The sequence below is a fragment of the Hipposideros armiger genome, unplaced genomic scaffold, assembly GCF_001890085.2.
Source record: "Hipposideros armiger isolate ML-2016 unplaced genomic scaffold, ASM189008v1 scaffold_774, whole genome shotgun sequence".
In the NCBI taxonomy this organism is placed as follows: domain Eukaryota; kingdom Metazoa; phylum Chordata; class Mammalia; order Chiroptera; family Hipposideridae; genus Hipposideros; species Hipposideros armiger.
The window spans coordinates 8,407-23,520 of NW_017732124.1; the positions used below are offsets into that span (position 1 = coordinate 8,407).

Here is a 15,114-nt window from a genome sequence, read left to right on the forward strand (position 1 = left end):
GGGAACCACACTTTTAAAACTGCTGCTGTAATATGCACCCTAACAAAATAACAATGACAAAAAAGGCATCTATACAGGATTAATCAACTTCAGAATTGTGAACATGTTTTACATATCTTAAAAATTAAATAAACAATAAATGAAAAGACAGGAGGTCTAATTGATGGCAAAAAACATTTGGGTAGGAGTGAGCGCATGAGAGGAGGTGGAAAGCTAGTAAAACCCAAAAATTGGAAATTTGGGAGTTTTGAGATATGTCAGGTTGACCTGTTTCAGGAGATATTGTCAAAAAAGCTGGTCGATAAGGTGAAATGAGGACAAATGTCAATATATAGGATTTTGAGAAATTAATACTTGGTGTCACAGTGTCACCCAACAATAGCTGGAGATAGGGTTAGATGAAGAAGCTATGTCAACTAAGGTGATTCTTTATCGGAGAAGGGTTCCCTGAATTCAGTAGGTAATGTTTTCAGAATGTAATTAAAATGTTTCTAGAGAAAAGGTAGGCTTGTTGCTCAAAGGTAATCAGACGATTATCTAGGAATGAGGATGCAGGAGAATTTCTTGCTCTATTTCCCTTTAAAAAAAAACAAAAAAAACATGCAATTTCCCTTTAGTATTTGGAAAAATTATCATCTATTTCGTTGTGTGTGTGGGGGGGTCACTTTATTTTTAACCAATGCCCTTTAAAGGCCAATTCTCGAATGAGGCACACCTTTGGCTTTCCGGCTTTTAGCGCCAAATTTGAGATGCCTCACTCCCAGGCTCCTGCGCAACTTTGAAACCAGAAAGTGAGTACCTCCTTAAATTGGACACCCAAGCGCCTTTCATATTTAAGGACGCATTCAAAGAGCCTCTCCTATTCTGGCTACTGGAAACACTGGAAAAGTGAGTGGTTCCTTAAATTTGTGGCCTGAATGTCTAACGCCAGACTTTGCCTCACCCTAGTTCCGGAAGTTACTCCAATGTTTATAAGGCATTGTGCCCTCTGTTGAGCACCATTTCCCCCGCTTTTTTTTCTTTTTTCCTTTTTCTTTCTTTCTTTCTTTCTTTCTTTCTTTCTTTCTTTCTTTCTTTCTTTCTTTCTTTCTTTCTTTCTTTCTTTCTTTCTTTCTTTTATTTTTTAATAATTACAGGGAAATGGTGTGTTATGTTTTCACTTGTAAGTAATTTTTAGCCAATTGCTCAAAATTCTCAGAAAACTTGAGAATGCCCTTCTAATCCTAGAACGGTGGTGTAACTCCTTATGTCTCCTTCCCCTGAAGGGAATGTGCATTCAATTTGAGGAGTCCATGATGCAATGATCTAATATTGCCTGTGGACGCTGAGCTTGACCAGCCAGTGTGTCTGCCCCAGAGCGCCGCACTCTTCTCTTGTTCCGCAGAGTGCAGGGAAGCATTCCACATCAGAAACTGCCTGATCTTCAACAAAGGATACCTGCCGGGATGTCCAAGAAGCCCAGCCTCCAGTTACAGCAGCAAATCCCAGAAGATGCCTACTGTGAGAAACACCGGGAACCGCACCTGCTGTTCTGCGATGAGGACCAAATCACGCTTTGTGACAAGTGCTTCCAGTCCCAGGAGCGTAAGGATCACATCGTGTATGGAGTACAAGAGGCTGCTGAGAAGTATAGGGTAAGCTTCTTCCAGACCCCAGAGCACTCAGGCTGCCTCCTCTTATTTATTAACTTATTTATTTGGGGGGCAGATAGTCTGATCCTCTAAGATAGATAGTCTAAGACCATTCCCCTAGTTTAGCGAAAAACACTAGACAACATATTAAGACGTCCAACTTCCAGGCTAAGAAAACATGGTCAAGGCTACTGGCCTCTCAGTTGTCTAAAGCTGGGAATCTAACTGTTCTAAAGCAATTACTTTACCTGTAATTCTGTGATCTATTTCTCTGCAGAAATTGTTCCAGGAGCTATTGATCACATTGATGGAGAAACTTGAAATAGCTAAAAGCCTATTAGCTGATGAGCAAGAAAGAATGGTGATGGTTCAGGTCAGTGCTTATCTTGATTCTTAGGGGGAAATTACCTATAATGTTGGATACCAAATAATATAAACAAAGTCAAAAGACAAATGACAAAGAAGGAAAAAAAATATGTGAAATCCATATGTAGGAAAACTGTTAATTTCTTAACGTATAAAGAGCGCTTAAAAATCAAAAAGCGAAAGATCAGAAACTTAATAGAAAAATGATCAAAGAAATGAGAGTTCACAGAAAAGAAAATGCAAATATCTTTTGAACATACAAGAAGATCGTGAACTTTGCCCATGGTAGGAGAAATACAAAATAATTGTGTTTAATTTGGTAGTGAGATCGCATTTGTAACCCTTATTGGCAAAGATCAAAAAGATTGATAACACTTTATCATGTTATAACTGCGCTATATGAGAATAAATATCTCATGTATTTTTGGTGGCAGTATAAATCCTGAAACCATTTTAAAGGGCAATCTGAGAATTACAATCCAAATTGAGGGCTTACCATCTATTATGCACGTTTCACTTCTGATTTCAAGCTTTCTTCTTCATATTTAACTCTATTTTGTGACAGGTATTTTGGATTTTGGGTCTTCCCTTTATCAATTTTTAAAGAAAATACCCAATTGCAGGTAGTAGAGGATGAGAATTGCCAGTCTGTAAAATAATTTTTCAACTGATCCCTATTTTTTTCACCCCAAGCACCATGTATTCAACAAACATTGGTGTCCCATTATTTGCCAAGAACTAGGCTAGGTGCTGGGGATTCATAAGTGGGGGGGAGGGGGAAATCTGCCTTCATGCAACTGACATTGTACTGGAGGTAAACAAAACAAGCAAAATGCATATAGTATGTTACATACTAAGTGCTATAAACTTTGTTTTGAACAGGAAGGGTAATGGGGGGCACTTTTAAATAAAGTGATAGGCACCTTTTCATTCAGAAAGTGGCATTTGAGAAAACTGAAGGAAGTGAGGAATTGAGCCATGCAGTGTTGGAAAGAATATACTAGGCAGATGGAAGGGCAAGCACAATATAAAGGTCTCAAGATTTGCATTTACGTGGTTGGGGCTGTGTGAAGGAAGTGCAGACTAGAAGATGATGAGGTGAGAAGATAAAGGGGCCAAGTCATGTAGGGCAGTTACTTGCAATGAAATAAGGAAACCACTGGAAAATTTTGAACAGAGGAGTGACATGATCTCATTTCTATTTTCACAGAAACACTCTAGCAGCTGAAGTGAGAATAGACTGTAGGAGGGTGAGCGTGGAGGTGGGGAAACCTGAAAGGGGAGTGTTGTTCTAATCAGGGACAGGTGATGGTGAACTGCTGGGGTAGTGGTAGAGGGGGAAAGTGGTCAGGTTCTTGATAAACCTTCATTCCATCGAATGTCATGAGATTACATTTTGTCACTAAGCTTACTATTCCCAATGTACATCTCCAGCTCAGCCTTCCAAATAATAGACTTTCATATCTGCCTTCCTACTGGACATCTCTCCTCACCTAGCTAATTGACTAATCAAAATCAGCATATCTGAAACTCAGCTCGTACATTTCGCACCTCTGGAATCTATCCCTTCCACAGTTTTTCTTTCTGTGTTTTGGCAACTCCATTCTTCCAGTTGGTTAAGTCTAAAAACCTTGGAGTAACCCATTGATTCCTCTTTTCTCGTGACCCTTATTCAAAGCATCAGCAAGTGTTGGCTATGCCTTTCAGTTTTTCTGGTTTCCATCTACTTGGTCACTGAGGTTGTAGATTCCTCAGTTCCCTCAGTCAATTAGTATTCCTCCATCTGTGTTTCATGTTTTCTAGGTTTGTGTTGATATCTTAGTTGATCTTGACTCTGAAATTTCCTTTGTCTTCATACTTTTTATTTCCTTGTCTTTATTTTGAAGTTAAAGATGGGAAGAGATAAATGTTTATGGTCAATCTGTGGTGTTTAACCTGAAGTCTATCATATCTATATCTGTGATGAAGGGAGAGGAGCAGAATTTGAAAGAGATGATTGAGTCTGAATATAAGATGATGTTTCAGTTGATGGCAGAAGACAATGAGATGAACTTCGAGAGCCTGCAAGGGTGCATATTCAACCAGAACTTGAGAGAAACCAATCAGAGTCAAATGGTAGAGTTAGAGAAGAAGTTCCATGAAACACTACAGGTGAGATGTTGAAAATGGCATCCTTACAAAATTTGGGAAATGAGAGAAAGAGATGAACATGTCAGTTTTACAATAAGACACCTCGTGGCAGCCACATATGTTTTTTTAAAGGATGTATATACTCACGTAGCAATTCTATTTCTGAGAATTTATTGCAAATGTACTTACATGCATATAAAAAGACACATAGATAAGGGAACACTGTAAAATTATTTTAGTCTAGAGCCTCGCTTAGAGGTAGTCTTTGAAGTTGAATCAATGAGGTTCCTGTCTGGGGTCTGCTATTTACTAACCTGTATGTAGCCTTGGACTTGTTACTTAACACCTGACTCGGTTTCCTTAGCTATTAAGTGGGGATAATAATGGCCCCTGGTTCATAATACTGCTGTGAGGATTGAGTATGATAGTCTACATAAAGCTCTCTAGTGTTTATATGTTATATATGTATTATGTGCTAGATGAGTATTAGGTATTATTACTGATAGCACAAGATTAGATACAACCTATATCCATCACTATGGGACTTATAAAGTAAATTATGTACATAAAATTGTTCTTTAGCATTTAGAAGAGATAACATGGCTCTGTGTATGAATAAGGTATGCTCTCCAAGAACATATTATTTATTAAGGGAAAACATTTGTCAGATTGGCAATACAGAATAGTATGCCATTATTTGTGTTCTTTAAGAAAAAATAACATGAACATGTACTGATGTGCTTAAGTCAAGAAACGATTTTAAAAAAGCTGATATCAGTGGCTTAATTATTTAATTCTTTTTTATATTTAATTTTTTATTTAAATCTTTAATGAAGTAAATAGGAAACTTGGAAAACAAAACTGCACAGTTAAAAAAAATGATCTGTTTTAGGTCTCGGCTATTATCTGAATAAGTGGACTACACACACACCATCTATGTCAACATAAATACATTGTATCAAAGAATCAAGTTTCTGTTGAGGTGTCCTGGTTGACACAGGGATATCCTGGCCTTATCTAATTCTGTCTGTTTCGGGGTTGGCAGGCAGTAAAGCAGGTTTTTTAACAAGATGGCCGAATTAGCATGTAAGAGAAAATGCCATTTACTAAATAGTAATAAGGAGATGCTTCTACAGAGACTGAACAATGTGGGGAGAGAGAACATGAACAAACTGAAGGAAAGTGAAGTCAGGCTCTCGGAATGTATCTGCAGTCTCGAAAAGATCACCGCAGAGCTAAAGAAGAAGTGTGGGGTCTCCACCTTAGCATTGCTCCAGGTAAGATTCTACCAAAAGCCTTCATTATATAGTATTTGAGACATGAGAAGTGAACTGTACTCAATAGGGGTCAGTTTCAGAACACAATATCCAATGATATTTAACCATTCACGAAGTCTATATAGCTCTTTGCCAATCACCAAAAGCATTATGAAGCATCATAAAATCATAGTATAGTATAGAGCTACTTCATGATATGAAGTCTCACTTAGACTTAGTAATAGTAAGTTTTAATTAAGATGCCCCTTTTGTGTAAATAATTGGTTAGTCAAAACATGGTACATCTATGCAATAGAATATTCTGCAAGCATAAAAAATGAAGAAATTCTGTGGGCATTAAAAAATTTTCTTCAAGGGGCCGGCCGAGTGGCTCAGTTGGTTAAGAGCTCGCTCAAGAGTTTGAGCTCTGAGNGGACCTCCAGGGTGGAGCCCTAGATGGACTCAGGCCACTAAACAGTCATTGGAGTATGGGCAATGGAAGGAAAGGGCGCAAAAACAACAGAGACATAAAGTGGGAAATTCAAAGCAGTTCCATCTGCGCTTTAAAACTAAAAAGAGGGCCTGCCGAGTGGCTCAGTTGGTTAAGAGTGCGAGCTCTGAGCAACAGCGGTTAAATTCCTGGCCTGAGCTGAGCTGTCGCTGAGCTGCCAACAGGTGGCAGGATGGCTCACCTAATAATAATAATATAATAAAAAAACTAAAAAGAGATCCCAATAAGATGGTAAGAGAGGGTAGGCCAAATGCCAGTAGATCTTAACCTGAGTAACAAGGGATGTTCTGTAGAGACTAAGTTCCATGTTCTTACCTTAAAAAGTCTTGAAGCTGGCGGGGAGTGTGTGCTGAGGAGGTCTTGCAGGGAAGGGACCGTGGACCAGCGTCTCAGAGACTGAGGAGAGACAGTGTCAGGATGAAATAAAGCAAAAAGGGTTGGTTGGGGAGACGTTCAGCTGGCACCCTTACGGGCGGTTGGGCCAGGAAGAGACCAGTGGGGCGTTCAGGTGTCTGCTGCAGAGTTGCCGTAGTCGAGACCCCCTCAACTGCACGCAAAGGCCTACAACTCGGCCATGCGCCAGTGTTCTGGGGGGGAAAAGGCAGCAGAGAGATGGGCGATAGCAGCTGAGAGAAGGAGAGCCTCCGGATGGCACTCTTATGGGCAGTCGGATCAGGGGAGGACTCGGGGAGCCTTTAGGGTTTCACTGCAGAGTTGCCGCAGCTGGAACCTCTTGGTTGCCACCAAGAGCCCTTCGCCCCAACCTCGCACCATCCTTGGCTCCCTCCTTACAAGAGAGAAAGCAGTCGGGCTAAAACCAATATTCTTCCAGTTTAGCACCAGAGGGGATTGATCAGAGCCTTCCTACAAAGCCTGTCCTCTGAGTCTTAAGATTGGTAGCTGAGCTAGTCGCCTTTACCTGACTGTTGGAGGCCCAATGTTTGTGTGACAGAAAAATATAGATGAAGACCCTTGAGTGGGCAAAGCAAATAGAAAAGCATAGATTATATTTACCTCTCCTTCAATCCCAGGTGAGTCCCCAAATGATGTAGGACATTTCTTGTGCCAGGATCAAGGTCTTGTGGAACCAAAGAATGGAGACATGAACCAGAGAGGTAAAGTTGCAGAAAAGGAGTTTATTAGAAGTAAAAATACATTTCAAAGAAGCAGAAGCAGGGCCCGAGCAGTAGAGAATGGCTCAAGGGTCATTATTAGAAAAGCAAGTACACCCCAAAGAATTTGGAACGGGCCAAGCAAAGGAAGCTCAAAAGGCATTGACTGACCAGGACTTGGAGTTTCTATCCCTTCTTCCTCTAGAATAGTCTGTTCCTCTCTGGGTGTGGGACCACATGATTGATTATGTTCATATTGAAACAGGTCTCTGATCAAGTCTATTTATAAAGCTGCCTTTTCCTCAGTCAATAGGTTGGTTAATCCCTTAAAGCTTTAGTGCCAGTCTTTTAACAAGTGCACTTTCAGGTCTTAAAAGATGTCACAATTATCAGATGACTTTAAGGTGGCAAACAGGTTTTTGATTTCTTGTTTGACATAAAGGCATAGAGCTACATATGATTTAGTACAGTGAGCAGCAAGCAGATTTTAATATGTTGATGATGTAGATTTATTATTGAGATGATTTCTGCCATAAATGGAAGGCCATTTATGATAATATATAGAGGCCAGTAGTCTTCAAGTTTTAGGATAAAAATATCACACTAATTAAAGCTGAATGTCTCAATATCAATTAGTTACCATTGTCATGTATATGTTATTAGACAAAAGAAATTAAATGGAGCATAAAAAGGCTCTTTATTTCTCATTTGCCCTGTAACTCATCTGTGTCATCTCTACCAAAGTCCTGGTTACACACTTCATTTATGAGGAAGACTATGTTCTTGACTCTGTCAAAAAACATGACTGTGGATGAGCAGAGGAAAGAAAGGATACTCATTTAGAGAGAAATGTCTCCTTTTTACCACCTTTCTCATATGCATGTTTTATATAACCTCTCACTTAATGCCCACACATACACGAAAGATGGTTATAGTTATTCTCATTTTGCTGATGATTGATGATCAGTATTCAGTGGGTTGGTGGGGGTCATGGCAATTAAGTGTCCAAGCTGGAACCAGACCCTCTTTAGTCTAACTTCATCAATTTTGTTTTTCTTAAAATGTGACCTTTGCCAAAAATCTGAACTTCATTGGCTCAGTCATAATTGTTCCCAACTAAAGGCAGCCCATTGTTTTGCAGAGGATATTCTATTGTTAAAAAAAAGAAGGCTTGGGCCGGTCAAGTGGCTCAGTTGGTTAAGAGCTCACTCAAGAGTGTGAGCTCTGGGCCGGCCAAGTGGCGCGATGGTTAAGAACTGGCTTGGGACGCCAGAGGGCCCCGGTTCGGATCCCACATATGAGGGCCAGTGACACTGCNTTTCTTCAAGATATCTCATTAAGGGGACTGGCTGAGTGGCTCAGTTGATTAAGAGCTTGCTCAAGAGTGCGAGCTCTGAGCAACAGGGTCACTGGTTCGATTCCCACATGGGCCAGTGAGCTGTACCTGAGCTGAGCTGCCATTGAGCTACCAAAAGGTGGCAGGATGGCTGAGCTGGTGAAAGCATGTGCTGCTAACAAGACTGTCTGTTCCAGATAGTGGGCTACGCCCGCCCACACTAAAGACTGAACTCAGCACCTTGAGCTGAGCTGCTGCCAAGGTGGCTCAGGGGATAAAGCGCGTGCTCTTAACAAGGCTGCCGATTCAACTCCCCCATGAGATGGTGGCTACGCTTACCTGCAACTAACTGAACACAGCACCTTGAGCTGAGCGGCATGACTGGACTTGGAGCTGAGCTTGCTGCGCCCTCCACAACTAAGATTGAAGGACAGCAACTTGGCTGTTCCCCTTCTCCAATTCCTCAACATTGTTCCCCTCCCCCAATTCCCCAATGAAATCTTAAAAAAAGATATCTCATTAAGTGAAAAAGACAAAAAACAAAAAATGCAGAACTGCTTTTTGTTTGGTTTTATAGAATATACATATAGACCCATGCTTGATAAGGTTCATACTGCCTCTGGCAAAATAAACACACATTTTAATTACTGGTAGCGTTGAGAAACAAGGGTGATATTTATTTGTATAGTATTGTGTATCATGAATTTTGCATGGTAACATGCATTACCTTTTCAACAAGTAAATTATTAATCTTTGTAAGACTATCCATATCCCTCTGCAAGGCCCATATTTGCAATGTGAGTACCCTTATTTGAGAAGCTCCTACCCATAAACCTCTAGCTCTTGTTTTAGAATCAAGCCTAGTTCTACATGGTGTGGATAGGTGTGACCCAAATAAGCTTAGTTCCTGACCTGGCTCCAACCACACTCTCCAGCCCTGCAGGCCCCTTCATGTGCTTAACCTTGCCACCCCCACTATAGAAAGCAAATAGATGGGTTGAGCTGGAATGAAGATCGTTCTGAATAAGATGGCTGAGGTGAGGTATAGAAAATATTTCCCTTGGAAATATAACAGTGACTTCATACATTTTTCCAACTTTTCCTATTCATTGTTAAAATTTGATATCTGAGAAGTAGCATCATGAAACTGAAGAAATTACATGGAAATCAAATTTCATTATTAGAACATATTTTCTTTTTTGTTAATGCGGGAGTTAAACCAGCAACCTTGCTGTTAAGAACGCACACTCTATCCACTGAGCCATCCAGGCGGCAGCTCAGCTCAAGGTGCTGAGTTCAGTCCCAGCCATGGGTGGTCATAGCCCACCATCGAACAGGCAATCTTGTCATTAGGAGCACGTGCTCTCACCAGCTGAGCCATCCTGCCACTTGTTAGCAGCTCAGCGGCAGCTTAGCTTGGGCGCAGTTCAGGCGAAGCTTACTGGCCCACATGGGAATTGAACCAACGCCCTGTTGCTCAGAGCTCATGCTCTTAAGCAAACTCGTAACCAACTGAGCCACTCGGCCAGCCCTAGAACATATTTTCATGGGCATAACTCACAAAAGGCTTGGCTGGTAGTAATCGTGTTTCTTTTTTATCCCCCGTAGGATGCAAGATACTGTTTGGAATGGTAAGTTTTCATTTTGGAAACATTGGGTCAGAATCAATGTCTGATGTGTGAACAGTAAAGCCAGTTTGTTATTGGGGTAGAGATAGGGAGGTCCTGTAATGACACCATCTGGGTGGAGGGGCTTGGGATCTGCCCACAGAACTGAACTTGTCCTTTCTTTGTAGGAGTGGTGGGTCACCACTGCTTGAATGTCTAGAGCCTGCCCAAATCACAGAACTGAGTTTATGCCAGATTCCAGGAATGAACAAAATGTTGAAAGTACTCCAAAGTAAGTTGATGTACATCTGTGATTAAATCCTACCATAAACAAAAGTAAATTCTGGAAAGCTTAAGGATATAAAAGATCGGAGAGTTTAATATGCTTAGACGCAATAGATAATTATCAAGATAATTGCATGATCTGACATTGAAAGGCTCTCCTGTGCAGATTTTTGGTCATTTTCCCAAACCTGAAACGTCACTGCAGGCAGATTTCTCAGTTTAAAAATTTTAAACTTTTAGGGGGAAAATATCAATATGGGTAATGAAGGATTGTTATCTTCTACCCATATAGTTTTGCCTTTTCCAGAATGTCCTGTCAAGGGATTCATACAGTATGTGGCCTTTTGAGTCTGGCTCCTTTCACTTAGTGTAATGTATTTGAGGCACATCCTAGTTTGTTGCCTGTATCAGTAGATTGTTCCTTTTTGTCATTGTGTGGTATTCCATTGTATGAACATACCACAATTTATTTATCCTTTTGCAATTCCATGGACACTTGTTTCTGACTTGATGCTATGAATATTTGCTTACAGATTTTTGTGTGACCATGACTTCATTTCTTTTGGTTCAATAACTATGCCATTTTGCATTTCCACCAGTAAAGATGTTATTTGGTATTGCCTTTTTTTAAAATTTTACTAAAGCTAGTCTAATTAGGTATATAGTAGTATATCATTTTGATTTTTAATTTCCATTTCTGAAATGACTAATGACATTGGGTGTATTTTTCATGTGTTTACTTACATTTTACTACTGCTCTTTGAAGTAGATCTATGAACACGTTCCTCATTTTAAAAATTGTTTATCTTCTTATTGAGTTTTGTGATTTCTTCGTATATTCTACCAATCCTTTATCAGATAAGTGTTTTGCAAATATTTCTCCCTGTCTGTGGTTTATATTTTCACTCACATGATAGTGTCTTTTGAAGAGCAGAAGTTTTAAATTTTGAACTTCCGTTTATCACTTTTTACTTTTATGATTTGTGCTTTTTGCATCCTATCTTAGAAACCTTTTTCTACCCCAACAAAAATTTTCTCCTAGAAGTTTTACAGTTTCAGCTTTTATATTTTTGTTTATTACCCATTTAGAGTTAATATTTGTATAGGATTCAAGATGTGGTACAGCTACCTTGTGTGTGTGTGTGTGTGTGTGTGTGTGTGTGTGTGTGTGTGTGTGTGTGTGTATGTATCCATATCCAGTTGTTCCACATCATTTGTTGAGAATACTATCCTCCATTAAAATTACCTAGCACCTTTGTTGAAAATCAGTTGTCACATATGAGCAGGTCTATACAGACTCTAATAGAACCATCCATCATTGTGTTTATCCTTTCGCTAATACTACATTGGTTTGATTTTTTTTTTTTTTTTTACTCTATAGAAAGTCATAAAACAGGGCATTGTGAATTCTCCATCTTTTTTCTTTAAAAAGTAATTTTGGCTACTCTACATCCTTTGATTTTTCCACGTAAATTTTAAAAGCAGCTTGTTGGCTTCTAACAAAAAAAAGCCATGCTAAAAAAACTGTGTGGTTTTGATTGGCTTTACATTGACTGTATATATCAATTTGGGGATAAAATTATATATCTTCATTTATTTAGGTGGTTTTTGATTTCTCTCATCAGTATTTTGTAATTTTCAGCAAACAAATATTATGCATATTTAAATGGATCCCTAAGTATTTTATTTTTAGTGCTATTATTAATTGTATTAAATATTAATTTCTAATTTAAGTTTTATTTACTTTTAGTTTATTACTAGTATATAGAAATAATATCGATTCGTATATGTTGACATTGTATTTAAAGCTATGCTAAACTCATTTATTTGATCTGGCTTCCTTATAGATTCTATGAGATTTTCTACAAAGATAGTCAGATAATCTGTGAATACAGTTAATGCAGTTTTATTTATTTCTTTTCAATCTGTAAGCCTTTTCTGTATTTTCTCACCTTACTATACTGATTAGGACCTCAAATATGACAATGAATAGAAGTGGCGAGAAACATTTCCCTTGTTCTTGATCTTGGGGAGAAAGAAAGTGTTAAGTCTTTCACCTTTAAGTTTAACAGTTGGCTGTATGTTTTTCATAGTTGCCTTTCACCAAGTTGAGGAAGTTCCCCTCTGTTCCTGGTTTGAAAAGACTTTTTATCATGAATGGATGTTGAGTTCATTTCTAGATAATCTATTTGGTTCTTTGTCAAGTCCACTTGGTCTTATTTTCAGTTTCCTATATCCTGTATCCTGAAGATATTTTTAAGCTTTTTTTTTTTTTTACTTCAAACGTAGTAAAAATTATTTTAGAATCTGTGCCTGTTAATTCAAATGTTTAATTTCTTCAGATTTATTTCTGCTAGTCTCACTCAATAGCACTTCCCTACTTTGTGAGGGTGTGTTTAATGATTTTTTAAAAATACGTAAGCTTTCCTTTTCTACTGAGATATTACTTTTAGAAATTATTTGAGGCCAAGAATGAAGATGTGCAGTCTTCCAGAAAGAATTTGCAGTCTTCTGGAAATACTAGGAGCTACGGGCAACTTAAAACTTAAAACTCAAGGCTTGTGGCTTTTATGAGCACCCTGATAATGACAGGAATTTGGCTTCAAGTCCAGAGATTTAAGTTCATTTGGCAGTAAAACTTGCTATTGGATTAGATGTTAAAGTAAGAAATAAATAACTACTTGAGGTTTGTGGCTTAATCAACTAAAGCATTAGTGTGTTATTAACTGAAAAGTAGAAAAGTGGAAAGGGATAGGTTTGGGAGTTCCATTTTGGACGTAGTATGTTTGAAATGCCTGTGTTATGCCCAACTGGTATTTGGCAGCTTATTTATGGAGTAAGCCATGAATGTACAGAAGATATTTAAAATTGAGGCTATACAAAGTAGTGGGGGGGAGTACATGAAGTAAAAAAGGAAGACTCAGGACTGAGCCATGAGAAATCACAATATTTAGAGGTTGAAAAGGAAGATATAGAGAAGGAACAGTCAGAGTATCACTTTCAAAGTATAAGAAATCACGTTGAGCTTTCTTGTTCTCAGCTTGATTTTTCTGCAGGATTCTCACAGGCTTTTCTAGCCTCTGCTGATATATTCTCATTTGATTTACTCACTATCAAGGGTCTGCTGGCAGAGATTTCTAGGCATCTATCACACTCTGGTGATATTTAATATGAGAAGAGCATCGGTCATAAGGAAGAGCCATGAATGGACTGCTTTATTAGGAGACTCCAATGCTTCTGCCTGTTCCAGGCTTGGAGAAGATCATTAGGGGACTAGAGTTGGGTCCCAGGTAATATCTGGCTAGGACTGGATACCAGGACATTTTCACATCCTAGTAAAATTCCTTTCTGGTTTGAAAGGTATGTCTACACCTCGTAGTCCATTGTTATTCGTTTTGTTCTTCTTCCTCAGATACATTGCATCTTCTTCCATCATCTTATTGACTTCGTTCCCTTATAATGTCCATTTCTTGAAGCAAAGTTTAGAAGCTCCTCATCCTAGATTCTTCTGCATCTCCTCTTCCATATCTGCCTGAGACTCATGTTCACTCATTGGGAAGCCGCGGCATGTTAGAAATCATCAGTCTCTAGAACTAACTTTGGTGAACCCCTAGGTTAACTAAATTTCTCTCTCCCTACAGGACCTATAACTTTGGATCCTAAAACAGCTCATCCCTGTCTTGTCTTATCTGAGGATCTGAGAAGTGTAAGACTCAGAAATGTTCCGCAGGACATACCTGGCAACCCTGGGAGATTTGACTTCAGAGCTACTGTTTTGGGTGGGGATTGCTTCATCTCTGGGAAGCACTACTGGGAGGTGGATGTGCAAAAGGCAACAAAGTGGCAGTTGGGTGTATATGAAGACCCTGCCCGCAGAAAGGGTGACATGCCCAAAGCTTATGGAGATAAAGTCTTACTCATGGGCGTCATGATGGGAACTGATTGGACCTTCTGGGTCTTTCCCCCTTTAAAAAGAGTCTCCTTGGGAGAGCCGATGCACAAAGTTGGAATTTTCCTAGACTGTAAGAATCGGCAGATATCATTCTATGATGTGACAAAGAGACTCCTCATTTATAATTTCACACATCTTGCCTTCCAAGGAGCTCTCAGGCCTATATTTTCTCTTTGTATCCCAAACGCAGGCACATGTTCAGACTCTCTTAGCATCTGCCTCCCTAATGTTTCTTCTTGTAATGTTACTATTAGCCCCCAATCTTCTTTGTTGTGAAATCTAAAGCTACAAGATGCCAGAAAGTTAAGAGCATGACTTCGTAAAATAATTTATATTAAGGAATTCAATAAAAGATTTCTCTCCCTTGAGTTGGAACCCATTTCAATACCCCCAGAGCCTTTGCACTGATGTGGCTTTCCACACCTGTTTAGTGGAAGAGGCTACCTTTAAGCTGAGTCTTAACTGAAGGACCCCATTGTAATTAGAACAAAAAATGCATATGCAGCATACGATTGGGAAATTAGAGAAGAAGTAGAGCCTGGGATCCTAAGGACTAGGTTATGACTCTAGAGATATTTCTGAAAATAGAATTAGGTGTAATCAGGACTTTAGATTTGGGGATATCATCATAATTCCATGTAGGATGGAGACACTTTATTACTTTACTACTGGTTCTATTACTGACTTCATAACATTTATAGTTCCAAATAGAGGACAACTCAATTTCCTTGAATATCTTATCTGGGGGAGGGGAAGGTGTTGCAAAAAAAAAAAAAAAGAATATTTTAAAATTATTTTTTTCAAGTATTCTGCTTTTTTAAAAAAAATATTAGATTTCTTAGGGCCGGCCGAGTGGCTCAGTTGGTTAAGAGCTCGCTCAAGAGTTTGAGCTCTGAGCAACAGCGGTTCGAGTCCAGCCCGAGCTGAG

General features: G+C 39.1%; 1 protein-coding gene across 1 annotated transcript; it reads left to right on the top strand.

Annotated features, from left to right (window-relative positions):
- Positions 1–1,445: 1,445 nt before the first annotated feature.
- Positions 1,446–14,462, top strand: TRIML2 (tripartite motif family like 2). The gene is made up of 7 exons (XM_019628265.1): positions 1,446–1,634; positions 1,909–2,004; positions 3,966–4,148; positions 5,252–5,404; positions 9,951–9,973; positions 10,141–10,241; positions 13,876–14,462. Exons 1-7 carry the CDS (start codon positions 1,446–1,448, stop codon positions 14,460–14,462), a joined length of 1,332 nt encoding a protein of 443 aa, XP_019483810.1.
- The last annotated feature ends 652 nt before the right edge of the window (positions 14,463–15,114 follow it).

What these genes read in the sequence shown, in the direction of transcription:
- TRIML2 (XM_019628265.1), top strand. Translation starts at nt 1,446, where the DNA reads ATGTCCAAGAAGCCCAGCCTCCAGTTACAGCAGCAAATCCCAGAAGAT. An exon ending in AAAGAATGGTGATGGTTCAG is followed by an intron (nt 2,005 to 3,965) that starts GTCAGTGCTTAT and finishes TCTGTGATGAAG; the next exon opens with GGAGAGGAGCAGAATTTGAA. An exon ending in AGTTCCATGAAACACTACAG is followed by an intron (nt 4,149 to 5,251) that starts GTGAGATGTTGA and finishes AGTAATAAGGAG; the next exon opens with ATGCTTCTACAGAGACTGAA.